The 17,842-nt window shown below is 40.2% G+C and overlaps 1 protein-coding gene across 2 annotated transcripts in view; it reads right to left on the reverse strand.

The window, feature by feature from the left end:
- exoc3l4 (exocyst complex component 3-like 4) overlaps positions 1 to 17,842 on the reverse strand; it is a 40,230-nt gene that overhangs the window by 6,240 nt on the left and 16,148 nt on the right. For both annotated transcript variants that reach the window (XM_028438894.1, XM_028438895.1), the window contains 10 exons: positions 17,332 to 17,454; positions 16,091 to 16,282; positions 14,742 to 15,348; positions 13,068 to 13,185; positions 12,867 to 12,992; positions 10,844 to 10,944; positions 8,005 to 8,091; positions 5,918 to 6,041; positions 5,262 to 5,384; positions 442 to 594 (listed from right to left, as the gene is read on the reverse strand). In XM_028438894.1, the coding sequence (XP_028294695.1) occupies positions 442 to 594; positions 5,262 to 5,384; positions 5,918 to 6,041; positions 8,005 to 8,091; positions 10,844 to 10,944; positions 12,867 to 12,992; positions 13,068 to 13,185; positions 14,742 to 15,348; positions 16,091 to 16,282; positions 17,332 to 17,454 (1,754 nt within the window). The remainder of the gene's footprint in view (positions 1 to 441; positions 595 to 5,261; positions 5,385 to 5,917; positions 6,042 to 8,004; positions 8,092 to 10,843; positions 10,945 to 12,866; positions 12,993 to 13,067; positions 13,186 to 14,741; positions 15,349 to 16,090; positions 16,283 to 17,331; positions 17,455 to 17,842) is intronic.

The following is a 17,842-nucleotide window of genomic DNA, read 5'->3' on the forward strand; positions in this document are numbered from 1 at the left end:
CTCATCTTATTTTAGCACTTAACGTTGCTTGGCTTAGCTTAGCTTTCCTTGGTTAAATTTAGCTTAGCTTGTCCGGTGTTAAAATTGAAATAAAATCAGGCAGATCTTTTTTCATATTAAATGTGATCTGCTTCTTTTTTGCCGCAGGGTGTTAAGTTCATTTAGATTTTATTATATTATTACTTTAAAGTTATTAAAATGATCTTATACAGTCAGTAACTAATCACAGGCTGTTAAGCAGTTTGAGAATAGTCACATTCACTAAAGAAAAGTTAGTAATTGATAATACTTTCTCATCTTGTTACATTATCATTTGATAAACCATATTGTGTAGAGTACTTCAATGAGAAGAAAATGTTGCAGGGCTAATAAATAAGAGTTGTGCCGGTCTGATAATGTATTGTTGCAATTGAAAATCCAATGAGGAAATGTGCCTTATACCATGTCTTCAAACAACTTTCGAAGTCTGTTCCACTGGAGTCTGATCTTGTCCGCCGCACTCTCGCGTTTCCGGTCGCTGCATCTGTAGGTGTCCTTCATAAGCTGGCCCACATACTCTTTCACCACGTGGTAGTGTAACTGGCTCGCCATTTCCTGTCTCCAGGTAACACACACACACACACACACACACACACGCATGCACAGAGTGAGTGTTGACAAAGAGGAAGTGTGCCTTCATCCATCCATCACATGACCAATAGCATCTGAACTCTCACTTCCAGCTTTTCATATTATTGCTCTGTGATAGCTGCATCCGACTGAAAACAATGGTGTCTTAATGACTTACAGTCGTGAGCAGATAATACACAAGGATTTCCTTTCATGACTAACAGATAAACATCCTTTGAAGGCAGTGATTCTACAGCATGCGCATAAAAATACAACCCCAGAGACCCCACTATGGGCCGAGATCTGTGCCACTAGAAGCTGAATTTGAATAGTTGGTATTGAATTTGAAAGTAACAACTTGTTACGGCATTGAAACTGAATTAGTCATTTGAAAATGTATGTTTCCTGTTGAAAAAAATTCCAGAAATTCAATATTCAAAATTCAGATTCACTGTACGGAGACACACTTCCGGTCCACAAGGTTGAGCAATCAATCACTGATCCATGGAACTCCTGTTTACGTCCACAAACACTCCTTTAAGGCCGTTGAGGGTGTGACCATAGATATCATACAGTAAAGACATTCATTATTTATCATGGAAGTTATGTTTCGGCTTTGCTAATAAACGGGTTCCCAATTACAATTTGCGCATGCGCTACGACACTTCGACGTCACGGGCCGCAGGGTCATCTGGACAGAACTACACTAATCCCATTCACTCCGCTCTCTGACAAAAGCTCAAGAAAGAAGAGAATTAAGGAATTTTCAGTAATAAAATGCAACACCATTCAAACAAGGTAAGTGTCCGACGTAATGTAAGTCACTTTTCTGCTTGTGTCGCGGTGAGTTTGCGCATATGTTTCGCGTTTCTTTCCGTGTTGTGTTTCAGTAGAATGGCATGCTTAGGCATTTGAGCTGTTGTAAAATAACCCTACTTGTGAAATTTTCCTATGGGCGAATGCGCACTCATAGTGTACTACATATACGTACAATATTTTGCTACCCTAACCCTTCTTCAACTAATGTGCAATCATCAACGACAAGACATCCGGAATCCATTTCTGACACCTGTTTTTTTTACGCGGCATCCAACATGACGAACGCGCATGCATAGTTCGCCAGGTCCGCATGCCCATTGTCGACCGTAAGATAATTTTTTACGATCATGTCATTTTACACTACAGCGCTTCAGTTCAACACATGTTTTCAAGCGAACTAAATGATGAAACAGGAAAATGTGAAAATGTTGTCAGTAATTCATCAGATAAGTTCCAACTTACTGCTTACATGCTAGAATCAGTGCTGCACACAGAGCTACACAGTGTGAACGTGAGCTAATGATGCTAATGATGGTGAAGAGCTACAGTATAACAGTGTTTGTTACACACATAGTGTGAGGACGTTTTGCGGCCAGACACGTGATTATACATTTATAGTTTAAATAGCCTTTGCACACATATTATCTACAGTTAAAAAGCAGTCAGCTTTGTTCACTAAATTCCTGGAAACCATCAATCTACAATCATGCAGCTTGTCTTTGGGCTTTACTCTCAAAGTTCTACATGTTGTACAAATGTTTAGGGGGAATTAAATGTGTGCCAGTATTATCTTTTTTAATTCCTTTCAGATGTCATTGATCCACTGAAGCAGAGGATGAATGCTGTTGTCAGCCTGTTGTTCCTTTATCTACCTTGCTTCAGTTAATTTGGGGCCAACAATTGTTGAGTTGATTATCACTTAGATTTGATACTACACAGATAATTTCCAAAACATTAGAATATCATGGAAAAGTTGTCTAATTTTCATAATTCCATAATGCCATAGATTATAGATTCAGGACCCACAATTTAAATGATTGTGTATTTTTACATAATTTGGGCTTCCAGCTCATAAAACCCACAAAAACAGGAATTCAAAAAATTAGAAAAATAAAGTAAAGTGTGTCTTTCATTCAGGACTCAAGGTCCATGGGTTTGTAGGAAAGACGGGTGAGGAACAGAACCCAAGCTGCTTGAGGTCCAGTGTGAAATATCCACAGTCAGTCATGATTTCGGGTGCGGTGTTCTGTTCTGTTCCTTACCCGTCTTCCTCCAAACCCTTGGACTTTGATTCCCGAATGAAAGGCATGCTTTACTTTCATCAGAAAAGAGGATCTTGGACCACTGGCCAACAGTCCAGTCTTTCTTCTCCTCTTTTTTTCCTGCAAAAACTGAGAAGCAAATGGTGATTTCTTCACAATTCTATTTTCCTGTTTTTGTGGGTTTTCTGAGCTGGAAGCCCAAATTATGTAAAAATAAACAAATACATACTTGAAATCGTTTAAATTGTGGGCCTTGAATCTATAATCTATGAAAGCTTCACTTTTTGAATGGAATTATGGAAATGAAACAACTTTTCCAGGATATTCTAATTTTTTGGAAAGGGTCTGTATATATGAATGAAGTGCTTCAAGTAGAGAACATCACATCTTCATGTAGGTCAAACATTGTTTTGAGTTGTATATGTGAGTGTACTAAGAAGGGGGATGCTGGATCTGTGGTGGACACAGAGCTGGACTTTCTGGTCTCAGACCCTGGAGAAGACCTTGTGCCTTGTTTAGAGTCATCACAGCTTGTGGAAAGAAACTGTTCAAATGGCGCGCAGTAGAACATTTGATAGAGTGATACCTTTTCCCTGAAGGAAGCATTTCAAAGATGGCCCTGGCAGGGTGGCCTGAGGCGTCATTCACAATTTGTAAAGCTAGATTTAAGAGTCTAGCTTTTAGTGTGGCCTCCAGGAGCGGCAAAGTACAGCCAATGATCCTGCTGGCTGAGCCAACCACTTTGTTTAAAGCATTTTTTTCTTTCTGAGTGAGATTATGAAACCACTCAATTATTTTTTATTTTTTATTTTTCACCTTGTCTGCACATGCTGTTGAAGGTTAACACTACAAGAAGTGCAATCTTTTAACAGCAATGCATATTTTATTATTGCAATTAAATAAATTAATTTATTTCATTGCATAATTGTGACCATCACCAGCCCTCCCTAGGGAAGGGTAAATACTTTATTAAAGGGAGGATGTAAAAAAGAGAGGGCAGTGTTACACCAGGGTGAGGGGGGTGGGGGGGGGGGAGTTAACAGGGAGGAGGGATACAAGATAGGAAAACGAATGGGTGGGGAATAGTCAATAAGTTTCAAGTGATGTGATGTGAAATTGTGGTTGTGTATATTGTGCTTATTGTTGTGTTATCAAGCCAGTCTGGTGACCAGTGTGCGGCTTAGGAATAATGGTGGTGGCTGTGAGCAGAGGAGGAAGTGAGTGGAAGTTACATAAAACAGGTATTTGGGAACAACGTGTCTATGGTTGAGCCCAGTATGAGTGTTATCCCACAGCCCGAGGCCAGTGCGTCCATGACAAATGTGATTCCAAGAGCCGCTACTGCAAAACCCATGAGCCGCCCCCGGGCCCGAAGAAGCAGTCGGGCCAGCAGAAAGAGCGAGAGATCTAGGGGCCCCCGGCGACCACCCCACGGCCAAGCAGCCCCCCGAACGCCCCCAAGGTCCCAAGCCGAGAGGCTGCCATTGCCCCCCCCATACACACCCGAAAAGCCCCCAAGGAGCCAAGGACCCAGCGCACCACGCCACCGACTCCAACCCCCAACCCCCAACCCCCAGGCCCCCCTGGGTTACAACACTGTCACAGCTGGTTTATTATACTATCCTGCCTTTTTGCATATACTGTATGTCGCTGCTCAGATTTAAGATGTACAAACTCCTACACAATTTCATTTTTAAGCATGTGTTGACTATGACGATGCAGCTCTTTTGATCCGTCAGCATCAAATTACAATGATACAGTAACACTGCCATGCTATCAGCGACCAGTGGTTGCAGGAGGTCTTTGTAGCTCCTGCAGCTCTGCTCAGTAACAAGTTCCGGCGACTGCGACGCAACAAACAGGACGGAGACGTGTTTTTCTTTCCTTCTTGTCTTGTCACTGTTAGGTAAGGTTTTTGAAGACCCGTCCATTATTTAATGTCGGCAACATAACCCACGGTGGTTCTCAGGGGTCAGGGAACGGCAGCAAACGTAGTTAAAAGGATTAAAAAGCTGTAACTTACTATGTACAACTGCGCTCTCATAACAAGCAAAGAGCCCTCGGAGCTCATGTTTGTATCATATGACCCCTTATTAGCAAAGTCTAAACATAAATTCAATGAAAATTTACTAGTCTGAAGTTTTTACAGGGCTTTATAGATATAAATGATAAAAGTTATTATTGTATGATATCTATGGTCACACCCTCAACGGTCGTAAAGGAGTGTTTGTGGACGTGAACAGGAGTTCCATGAATCAGTGGTTGATTGCTCAACCTTGTGGACCGGAAGTGTGTCTCTGTGTAGTGAAATTGAATTGCGTGCAGTGAATCTGATATTTGAATATTGAATTTTTCGAATGTATTAAGCTGAATTTTTTTCAACAGGAAACGTACAATTTCAAGTTACTAATTCAGTTTCAACATAGTAAATTCAATTTCAAGTTGTTGCTTTCAAATTCAATACCAACTATTCAAATTCAGTTCCTAGTGGCACAAATCTCAGCCCATAGACCACAATCTGCAGGTTATCATCCTAAAGGCACCACCATCCGTCATCAGGAGTTTTCTGACCTGGGCGTGTGGAGGCCTCATGAGGTCACAGTGCTCAGAAAGCTGCTCAGCCCGAGTGTAGAGGGAAGCAAAGTCTTCATCGTGAGAGAGCCACTTCCTCGTCATCATCCTCCTTAGGTAGGGCTGGACAAACAGCAGAGCGATGGGGACATGGTCAGAAACAAAACAGGAACGCTGACATACCACAGGAGTTGTTGTTATGGGTGTTGCCTTTTCCATCAACTGAAAAGATGGCGTAAGAAGGACAAAATACAGTATGTGCTTCCTCTGAGTAGAGCCTTAATGTTTCTTTCTGGGCTTTTCAGAATGATGTAAACAAATCCGTTAGAATTCATTTTTGAAATCCCCTTTTAGGGTCCTTTTCTTGAAACGCAACAAAAAACACCTTTCTGTCAGAGTCTGTAGTTTCACTTTCTAGTTCTTGTTTCACGTTATGTTTACCCTTTTCCACCTAAACACAGAATTTGGCTTTAGGATTTGGGTTTTTGTTAGTTTTCAAATAAACATGAACTGTTTTTTATGAACGCTACACCTCAGTCTTATTCTGCACTTGGGTCCTCACCGCCACACCCAATATTCAGAACCCTTTCTTTTGTCCGTAAATGACTCATCAATCCTCGTCAGAGGGTAGTTCCATGTTTCCCAGAATTCCGTACCTTCACGTCCTCTTTGAACTGATCCTCCAGCCTCTGAAGGAGGCGGAGGATCAGCGACTTCACCTCCTTTCTGAAGCCTTCCACCTGATCCGGACAGGCCTCCTGGTAGCTCTCAATGTGTGTCCTGCAAAAAAGAAATAGGAAAGTAATGAATTCAGTCTTTGTAGATTCTCAGAAAAGAAGGCATTACTCATCTTACGTGCCTGCAGTTTTACAAAGTAACAGAATGAATGTAAAGTAGTGAGTTAAAGCCTACATTAACCTGAACCTATGACATCTATTACAACTGTCTGATAGCTAAAATACAGTATGTCAATAACAACAGAACCATTTAAAACAGCAGATGTGAATAGAATAGTTGTTTTGACAGGTGCAAAAGCGCTCATACAACGAGCAGTTCACCTGTTTGTTGGTGTACCAGTTAAACTGGTGATCAAATATAAATGTTGACACATGACAGAAGTGAAGCTTTTCAGCTTTTACAAAGTCAATCAATAGTGCCATTAATATAGGACAGAAGAAAGGGTTTGTGTTTCTGTTATTGTTTTTGCTTATATTGTCATTTATCCACCCATCCATGTTCAGACCCACTTATTCCTGTTTTTTTTTTCAGGGTCGCGGGGGTCTGCCGGTGCCAATCTCCGGCTCTCATTGGGCGCTGGGTGGGGGTACACCCTGGACAGGGCGCCAGTCCTCCGCAGGGCAACACAGACAGACAACCACTCACTCTCATTCACTCCTATGGGCAATTTAGAGACTCCAATCAACCTTACAGTCGTGTTTGTGGATTGTGGGAGGAAGCCGGTGTACCCGGAGAAAACCCACGCTGTATGGTGAGAACATGCAAAGGACCCAGGTGTCCACCCCAGGGCTTGAACCCAGAACCTTCTTGCTGTGAGGCGGACATGCTAACCACTAAGTCATTTGATTTTGTGTATTTTTTAGGTTTAGGCTGTTTTTAATGAATTTTTTTTGTTTAGTTTTGTAGTTATTTTCTGTATTCTTCTTTTTCTGACATTTTCAGTGTTTATTTGTCCATTAGTGTTTTTGGAGTCATTCTATGCATTTGTTTCAGGGCCGAACAAAATTACACCAAGGGCCACCAGTTGCCCATCTGATATATATATATATATATATAATCATGTAACATGTAAATAGGGGCCCCGCCTGTTAAATCCTGCAATGCCTGGCAGTTTATCATCCTCCTCCTGGTGTGTGTTTTAATATTAATTAAAGTACTATTAGTAATGATCAAAATCCAGGGCCTAAATGCAGTGCTTGCACCGTTTGTAGCCAGCATGAATCCCTGTTAGTTAGGGGTGCCAAGTGTAAAAAATTTGCATAAAAGTTGTAGCTAGCACATTTTCATTATTTATCTCACTTTTCTCATATTTAGCACATTTTCCTACATTCAACACAACATTTAACCACATATATAGAGGTTAAAAAAAAGCATTCAATCTAAATATTTACAAAATGTTTACACTTGGCACCCCATATGTTAGGGCTTCCTGAGGGACTGAAGCAGCGGAGGAGGTTTCAGAAATCCTCCCTGATTCCTAGAAACCACGTGGGAGCCTCTTTGTGCGTAACTGACATGCAAATTGCACCACTGAACTCACCACTTTTTCTCTGCAACTATTAACAAAAGTGCCTCCGGGGCAAACTGTGTAAGATTTCCTTTCACTTCTGAAAAGCTTGCTGGGTATTTCTAATGTTGTCTGAAACGGGGAATGTCCAGAGATGAGTCATCCAACAAAGGGTTTCATCAGTCCCTCTCATTTGTCTGGGAGAATCATGTAACTTCATGCACGGGATCACATTTGGAGCCACATCTCCTTTTTATTCTGACAGTATGTGAAGCAGCAATTTCATATTTCTCCTAGTTCCAAATTTTGTGAATTTTTTGTAGTGATCTTCTACAGCGACCAGTACATGAGCAGGTTCAAAGGGTTTTGGGACGTTTAAAAAAAAAAGATCTATCACCCTACCATACGGTATATGTCTTTCTTTTTCCTGTTCCACTTTCTGAGCCGACACCCGTCTTTGTGTGAGCAAGTGCGTTTCCAGGAACTCACGGGACTTACTGTAACAAGGTGAAGCTGTTGATGTATGTAATCTGATACTCTGTACACAGAGTGTTGCTGCGGTTCCGTCTGAATTCTTCCTCAAATCTGCAGAGAGAGAAAGTGAGCAATACTCAGTCAATACTAACGCTATGACAGTTAAACCTGCAACAAAAAACAACAGTTGCACAAAAAAAAAATAGAACAAACCATAGAAATACACAGGAGAAGAAATGTTTTTTTTTTTTTTTTTTTTTTAATGGACGGAAGCTGGTTGCTATGCGTAATTTGACTCTTTCGAAGAAGGAGTCAAATGACAACAAAATTACACAAACCCTTTGTTATTTCCTGTTTTAATGCTCAGATTGGTCCTTACTCCAAATGCTGACATAAATGTTGCTAATGTGGGCCTGGGATCAGATACAATCACATGTTTGTGGCCACGCTGTGATAAAAACTGCCCATCTCTGATCTGAACAAACTCATGCAGTGTAAAAATATAGAACACTTTAAAAGACATTACAAGAACTTGCAGAAGCTCAGGGATTCCAGCTCAACATTGACACTCATTCAATACCAAAACTCTGAAATGTTGCAGTTACTATTCCAGTCCCTAAGAAAGCAAGTGAACGATGCCTCTAATGAAAGAATAGGGGAAACTGTTAATTCCGGAGCTTCGGACAAAGATGGAACCACACCTGAAGCATTATCAGTGTGCGTACAAAAGGAAACGGAGACGTGAACCCTTACTTAATTAAAGCTGGAATTTGTCAGGTTTTTTTTCGGTCAAAAATCCATCATCATCTTTGAGCATATTGCAATCAAAGTGTTCTGAGTGGACAGTGAATCTCATCTTCTATTCCTGGCTCTGTAAAATGACATTTAGAAATCGAGGAGCGTGACACTCCTAGAATCTGGATGTCAGCCAATCAGAGATCTTTCTACAAACACGTGGCAGTCAGACGCGTTCAGGTACCCTCGGTGAAATGACACACGTTCCAGCAAAAGTCTCCATCACAGCGTTAGACACAACAGTTACACAGCAAACCAAAAGGAAAAAGGCAGACCGAGGTGGAGAAGCAACAATTTAAAGCCACAACTATAGCCTGGATGCAGAGTGATGATTATCAGTTCACTCAGAGCAGCAGGCAGCTGAGATCACAGCCCCCTCTGTGTGTGCCTGTGGCGGGGACGTACCGACGGCAGCAGCCGCTTCTCAGAGCAGTAACTACAGTGTGATACGTGCATTCATTTTAGAGTCTCTAAAACACCAGAAAAATCTCTGATAACGCAAGAAACAGTCCATACACTTGCCACATTTTATTCATATTATTCCCCGCTCGTCACTGAAACGACAAAGTGATGAAGGAACCAAAAAGCGCGACTAATTACGGGTGATTTAAGCCACATTAGTCACTGAAGGTGTGTTCAGTGTGAACACCTTTAGAACATGCTCATATTCCTAAAACGCCGGCTTATTTCACCCATCAGGGTGGTTACCATGGTAGTTCGTTTAATCGTCGATCCATTGATGATGGCTTTTTATCGAGCGCGTGCACATAAGTAACCCAAGGTTTACATACTCAGGGTTGATTGAACCACTTCATACCAGCTGTAATGGAATCCAATACCCAGAGTTTCCCATCGCGGGGTATGTTGACCCAGAGTTTATGGATAGACTCAGAGTTTGTTAACCCTCCTTTCTGGAATAAACCTCAGGTAAACATCTCTTTGTATCAGTGTTTTTTCCCTCTCCACGTCATCACAACTTCCAGGACTTAAAAACATCTGTATCAAAGAATGTTTCCATGTGGTACAAAAATGAAGAAGTTTCACCCAATCAGTCCATGTTTTCTGAACTAACGACTAAAACAGGAGGAAAACTGACCTTTTGAAACGTTAAGAAGTGGTCGCTGCACAAAGGGCAGATTCCTGTTTCACTCTGTTTAGTCATGTCATAAGAAGCGTTGGCTCACATATTTTGAGCTATTTTCCTCCCACATGAGGATGTTTACAAAGTGATGGATTAACCACGATTCATCACCAATGTTGTGTTTCTAAAACAGTTTAATGTCACGTTAACGTTAACCTTTGACAATGTCACAAACATCAGACGAAACAGTGAGTGAACAACAAAAGCAAAGCATTGATATCGACTAATCAGAGGCCGACTTTGAGGTATTTAAACCATGTGAAGAAGGTGGTTCATGATCACAAAAACCAATGTGCTTTGTGTTTTTATGTGCATGTTTGTGTTGCGTGGGTGTCTTCACGTCACTGGTTTTGGGTATTTTTGTGTTCATGTCTGTGTGAATGTGTCTATACGTATTTCTGCGAGATGGTTGTGTCTTTATACACACATTTCCTTTGTGTTCCTGTGTGTTTTTCTGGTGTTATTGTGTATGTTTGCAATATAAATGTTCCTGTTTCATTGTGTGTATTTCTCTGCTTTGTTTTCTGTATTATTGTATGTTTTAGTGTATATTTTCCTGTCAGTTACTGTCTGTTTGTCTTGTTGTTGCTTTGTATTATGTCTTAGTATGTTTCGGTGTTTCTCAGCATGTTAAGGGTTTTTCCTAGTGTTTGTGTGTTTATGTGTTGGGTATTTTTTGTGTTTCTGTGTTTTGCTATAATTCTGTCTGTTTATCTTCTTAATTGTGTTCTTTTATGTTTCTGTGCATTTCTGCATTTTTTTCCTGTGTGTTTTTCTTTGAGTTTTTGTTTCTCTTTATGTTGTTGTATTTTTCTGTCTTTTTTAAAGTGTGTTTTTGTTTCCACGTTTCTCCATAATGTTTCTGTGGTAGTTGCATGAGTGTTATTGCTTTTCCATGTGTTTCCAGGTGTTTCTCTGTTGTCGTACCTCTTGGGGAAATGTTTCAGCTCCTCCAGGCAGGCAGAAGTGACTTTCTGCTCCAGCTGAGCATCAATTTTCCGAGATCCTGAGAATTTTCCCTCCAGTGTCTGAAGACAGAAGACAACATGAAGCATCCTGCTGCCATCTACAGGACCACATCGGTGTAATGTGTTCACATGGTAAATCTGAAATCACACCTCCAGATTGTCCAGTACGTTCTATGAAATAAATCTGAATCATTTACATTTGTTTGTTTGGCATCAAATTTAGCGCAACTTCCTGTGTGACTGTACTATTATTTATTATTTTCTCATAATGACATTTAAATAAAAGTGGAAAAAGTTATTTTTTTTATATTGAAAACCACAAATACCTTCAAGAAACAGTTTTTACAAGTTGAAATGGAAATATAAACCATAAAATTACAATGATTTAGACTACATACTGCAAGTCTTTACCTTAGCTAATGCCACTGTTTCTCAACTTGTGGGTCAGGACCCAATAATGGATCGTAGGTATGTTTTCAGGTCCGTGAAAACAGTGTTTACTACAAGTGTTTACTATAAGGTTATAGATATGGGATATTTTCTGTTTATTAGTGCAGGCTTGGTTAAAACCTTTACACAATGTGGATTAAAAACATCTGGCTTCTTATTGGTCTAAGACAGTGGTTCTCAAACTGTTTTGGGTTTTGAATGCAAGTACAGTATTTAGTGCCTCCTGAATAGATTTTTTTCAATAGTTTTTATCATTTATTGTCATCTCCTGGCTGGTGTGGAACCAAGACTGACTTGTTTTTTGTTGTTTTTTTGACTGACTTGTATTTTTAAATCATCTCACAATCAAGATCATTTCTATCACCCTTATGTGTTTTTTGTGTCATTTTGTGTGTTTTTTTTGTGATTTCTTTTTATTATTCAGTATATTTTGTCTGTTTTTGTTGTTGTTTTTGTGTGTGTTTCTATCTAAGTGACTTGTATTTTTAAATCATCTTATAATCAAGATCATTTCTATCACCCTTATGTGTTTTTTGTGTCATTTTGTGTGTTTTTTGTGCATTTTTTGTGTGTTTTTTCTGTCATTTTGTGTATTTTGTTTGTATTTTCTTTTTATTATTCAGTATGTTTTGTCTGTTTTTGTTGTTGTTTTTGTGTGTGTTTCTATCTAAATGTGTGTGTTTTTGGTTGTTTCTTATGTCGTTTTGTATGTTTCTCTGTTATTTTTGTAGATTATGTAGTGATCTTGTGTATTTTTCTCTCATTTAGTGTGTCTATTGTTGTTTTGTGAGTTTCTGGTAATATTTAGTGTGATTATCATTTTTAACTGAAAATAACATTATAAAACCCCATATTTTAATGCTTTCATTTGTTAACCCCCCCCTCTCTCTCTCTCAAGTATCCCCTGTAGTGCCATCGGGTACCCCTGTTTGAGAAACACTAGTCTAAGATACTTGACTTTATGAGTTTTCATACACAAAGTTCTTTTTCTTGGACAGATTGTTAATTTGTTCATGTCTGAACAGCCTGGACTCTGCAATTGAACCCTTGTGTGCGCAATCTGATATAGTATATATATATACTGTATATATATATAATATAAAACAAATGTGTGAGTGGAGCTGTGAAGCAGAGGATTGTGGATGTTTGTAGAGATGGAGTTTAGCGAAGAGTATTCACAGTAACAATAACTAAATTACCATGACTTTCTGAGGCCAAAGGGTAGAATACAGTTTATTGACACGCAATCTTTGTTTTTATTGTGATATGAAAGTCAACACAGCACTGTTTTGTGAGCTTGGTTTGAGTTACAGGGTTTTCCCGTCAGGTTGGAATGTGAAAGCAAACTGAGCCATGTCGAGAAGTTGAAATGATGGGGATTGGGAATTAGGTGACTGTCCTTGAATTGTTCCCGGTTTGTGACCTAGGACTACTGGATTCTATCACGCTCTGATCCATGCAACATGAAGAGAAATGACTCTTTATGTGCAGAAACTGGGTAAATCTGTGTGATGTGTGAAGGGTTTCCCTACCGTCCAAATGTCCATTGGAAACTTAGCACTGAGGAACTCGTCGTCCTTATGTGGCGGCTTGTTCACGCTCCAAAATTCCTCATTTTCCAGGTCCGTGAGTCGGTCCAGCGACAACCTGATGTCCTCCTTTATCCACAAAGCACAACATGAAGCTGCTTTTCAAGTCTGGACCTTAACAGACTAAATTCAGGTTGTCCTCACCTTGACCTTGAAGCAATATCTCTCTTTCAGCTCCGTCAAGAATCCGTCCTCCAGCTGGAGATCCAGACGCTCAACCTGCACGTCCGGCTGCAGCGACACACTTCCCATGACCCTTTCACTGCACACACACACACACATTTTAATGTCTGTAGTTATCGGAATGCAAAGACATTGGTAACACGTATGGAGAAGGACGTCACGTTTATAGTCTGCAATATACGCAGAATGTAAAGATTGATCTTCAAGACTCCTTTTTCCTCGACTGGAAAGGCACACAATATACAGCACGGTACACAACAAATACAAAACATTACACACAACATATTACAAAACACAAAACTCGTGACTCCAAAAAAACACAATACGGCAGCAAAAATATACAAACCAACAACGCAAATACAAAATAAATTCGAAAAAGTGCAAAACAAACAAAATGACTCAAAAAAAAAGGAAAATGACAACAAAAACACACAAAACATACATAAAGTACATAAAATGAGTCTAAAACCACACACAACAAAATACACAAAACACCAAACATAAAATAAATAAAATAAATGTATATGCAAAACAACAAAGAAAACCACCAAAAAGTAACAACACAGCACACACAAAACCACACACAATGTAACCAAAACACTATAAATTAAGCATTCCTACGTTTGCTCTCTACATTTCATAACCAGTAAGTTAGTTAAGATCTGAAATGAGGATTGAGGATTTTAGGGGCATCTTACTATTACTGGCTTCATTTTCATTCTAGATGGCAATATGTTGTATTTATATCTGTTGTAGCTCCATTATAAAGTACACTGTGATCAATGGTTTGTGAGTATTTTACCGCAGGATTTTTACAGTGCGGGTTACTGACAGGGTTCATTTATTAGGTTATTGTAAAGATCTGGGGAAGGGAAATTGGGCCAATGTTTTGGATTGTTCATCCAAGCGTTGGCTGGGACTTTGTATGGACACTCAGATATCCCTAGCACTAATAAAGACAGGCATACATTAACTAACCCATTTTGAGCCAATTTTCGACTTGTGCGACTATTTTGTGGGATCGTACGAGTCTCTGCTCGATCGTGTGTCGTGCATCGTGTAGTATACATGGGGTCACGAGAAGAGATTAACACCTCTGCTGAGGTTTGCGAGCGTCTCGCCACTTCCTGGGTTTTTCTTCTTCGTCTGTTTTCATGGCGACGCTTCAGTTTTTCTTCTTCTAATTTGAACGTTGCAGACCCCGACGTGTCGTGTATGAACGTACAGTGTGAGCAGTCAAATCGTGTCAGAGTGTCGGTCCGTAGAGTGTGAGTACATGAATCGTGAGCTGCGCATATTCGGGCTCTGCATCTGAGTCGCACAGTTTGAGCTGGAGCTGAGTACAACGATTGAAAAAATCGCACAGTTTATCCCAGCCTTAACTTAGCCATATATCGTCCCATGGCCTCTTGTGGTAGTGTTTCTTGATAGTTGTGTGAAATACCGGGATATAAATCACTCCTGTATTGAAATAGACATTTTTGTCATTGGACAAACAGGAGGCGGATGAGTTGTTTGCCCCCATTTTAAGATGGCGCCCATTTATTTATTAAAGCTACTGTCATCTGTGATGTAAGCCTGACTTCCTGAATAATTTGATGATGAACTTTGCCCTTACAAGCTTGGTGCACCGACCTCTTGTATGTGTTGACAATCCAGTCCAGCAGAGCGTGCAGGTCCTTGAGCTTGGCCACCCGCTGCTCCAGCTTCCTCAGGTGATGCCCGACCACCTGATGGTAGCTGTTAACGTACGTGCTGAAAACATTAAAGCTGGGCGGGTAAGACCACCGCAGCTCCCGCCTCACGCTCTCCAAGTCCTCCACGATGGCTTTGCCCAGCAGACCCAAATGGATGGACAACCAGGAAGTGTTGTGCTCCTGCTCCTCTAGGTGAACGCTCTCGACCTTCGCTCGAACGCCTTCAACCACCGCCTCCTTCCAGGCGTCCATCCAACTGTCCGGTAGTCCACCTGCCTCCTCCGCCCTCCTCTCCTCCTCCTGGATGATCCGAACCACGTGTGGCAGCAGCCCTTTGTTTCTGGAAGGAAAAGAGTTGGAGTCTCGAATGATGGCGCCGACCTTTTTCCTCAGGTCTCCGTAAAGGAGGTTGAGGTCCTTCTCCATTTTAGCTAGCTCCATAGGAGAGTCCTTGGAGAACTGCTGGAATTCCAACCGCAGGGCGAGAAGGTTCAGATAACCTTCCTCCAGAACTTCCATCTCTATCAGCCTACTGATCTGCATCACTGAGAACAAACAGAGCACAGTGTCTGTGAGCTGCTGCTGTGTTTACACTCATACAACATGCCTGGCCGTCTGTGTTGTAAACAAATGGAGGGATTAGGAACGAAAGGGCCAGAGAGCCGCTTGAGAACATCGTGATACAAACCTCTGCATCAGGAATATACAACAATAGAAACACTGAGCGACAAAGAACGAAGAAATGCAAGGAAAAACACAGAGAACAAGACAAAGTGGGAGACGTCAGACAATACAAAAAACAACTCAAGACAAGCAAGCTAAAATTTAAGAAGACGAGATAAGATAAAATATGAAAATGCAAGTTGAGACAAGGCTCAGCAAGACAATATGAAATTAGAAAAAACAAGTCCAGGCAATATGAGATAAAATGTTTGAAGACAAGATAAAACATGACAAGACAAGGAAAAGCAAGATATAGTAAGACATGCTAAATATTACAACACAAGAAATGATCAAACAAGACACAAAAAGAAAAACATGAAAAAACAATACAAGACGAGGACAGGTGAGATAAGATAAAAGAATTAGAAGACAAGACAAGACACAAAGTCCTAAACAAGACAATACAAGATCAAATACCAAGGCAGGGCAGGAAAAGATGAGGAAAGACAAGGCAAGGCAAAATAAGACAAGACAAGAAGAGGTAAGACAGAGCAGCAAAAACATTAGAAGGCAAGACAAGATATAGGGGCTAAAGTGTAATACTACTGTGTGGTGAAACTTTACCTGACAGTGGTGTGTGTGGTATGTCTGGCAGCTTGTATGACTCCTCCATCTCCTCTAATATCTCCTCTTCCTCTTTACTCTCATCCAAGACAACGACGGATGGTTGTTGCCGGGAAAATCTATCGTTGGCCACCTTCTTGATGGATTTAAAGCTTCTCTTGAGAGGGTTTGCCAATCTGGACAAGTTGGGCTCTGTGAGAGAACAAAGAGGTGGCTTGGATAGTTTTATTGCTTGTAAAGGTTATTGGGAGGAACAATTGGTGTCAACATTTTTAAAAAGTGGCATTTATGTTCCGGTGTTCTGGTTGAAATAGTGACCTTATCAAGTGGTGACAGCAAAGCTTAAACACCATTCAACAAGGTAATCTGACGTAAGTTGCTCCCAGTGGTTGACTAGCGCCTTGCATGGCAGCTCTACCCCATTGGTTTGTGAATGTGAGTGTGAATGAGTGGATATGTAAAACACTTTGTGACCTGTCTGTGAAAGGTGCTATATAAATAAACGTTACTTACTTACTATTTAATTACATAGTTACTGTGGTGAACATATTTTAGTTAACATTAAGTTTGAGTGTTAAGCAGCGTGTAGTGAGAAAAGTAGTCATCAGTTACCATGATTACCAGCTGAACCATAACACTAAACTGAAACAAAAACTAATTTTGGGGTATAGAATTTATTATTTTGGCAAATTGAGTAAATATGACTAAAAAAAACATATACATGTATATTATTGAATAAAGATAAAATAAATTTACATTAAATCCCTCAAGGTTAATTAATTAATTAATTAATTCATTCATTCATTCATTCATTCATTCAGACATTTATTCATCCTCTGACCTGCTTATTGCTGTTCTAGGTTACAGAGGTCTGCTGGTGCCCATCCATAGGTATCACCAGGCACTAGGTGGGAGATACACGCTTTAAAGGGCGCCAGTTCATTGCAGGTCATGCATTTTTGTGCTACTTTTGATCTTCCCGCTTTTGTTTCATTAGGGGTTGGATTTAGTCTTATTCAGGTGAAGAAGTAAAACTTTTGCCTGGTCAGAGATGAACCTCACCCTGATCAAGGATATATTTAAGTGAATTTTAATTTTCTTTGGGAGTATTTCTGTCTTTTTCCACGTTTTGTGTTCTGAATGTTTGGGAGCTTGTTTTAGACTATGTCCAAATTAGGACTTGCATGTTTTTTTTTTTCTAGTCATTTATGGAAATGCACTGTGAACGCTCTCAGCCATACCTGTTTTCAAATCTGGTGATTTGCTTTTTCTCTGGGCGACATCAGACTCGTCGTCCCCTTTTGTCCCCCTGAAGCTGGCAGCACTTTTCAGAGGGGAGTACACTGATGAGCCGGTGCTCGGATCTGACAGAGAGACAAAATGAATAAGACTAAAAAGCTCCCATATTTCCCTCTGCAGGGTGTCTCGAGCTTTTACTGCTGCGGGCGTGTGTGTTTCCTCTCAATAAACAGCTAAATCAGCACAGGAATGCAAATATTAACTCATTGTGAAAACAAAAGATGCAGGGAAAAGTTTCTTGCAGGGATATCTTTCAGAACTTTCAAAGATGGCAAATTAACAGAGATATATAATTCAATTCAACTTTATTTATACAGCGCCAATAACAACAAAGTTATCTCAAAGCGCTTAACAAAAAATAGTAAAGAAAAAGAGTCCATAGTAAGAAAGAAAGAACGTAACAAGATCCATATGAACATTTGAGCATTTAGCGACAGTGGGAAGAAAAAAAAA

This window comes from Gouania willdenowi, chromosome 22, assembly GCF_900634775.1.
Source record: "Gouania willdenowi chromosome 22, fGouWil2.1, whole genome shotgun sequence".
In the NCBI taxonomy this organism is placed as follows: Eukaryota; Metazoa; Chordata; class Actinopteri; order Blenniiformes; family Gobiesocidae; genus Gouania; species Gouania willdenowi.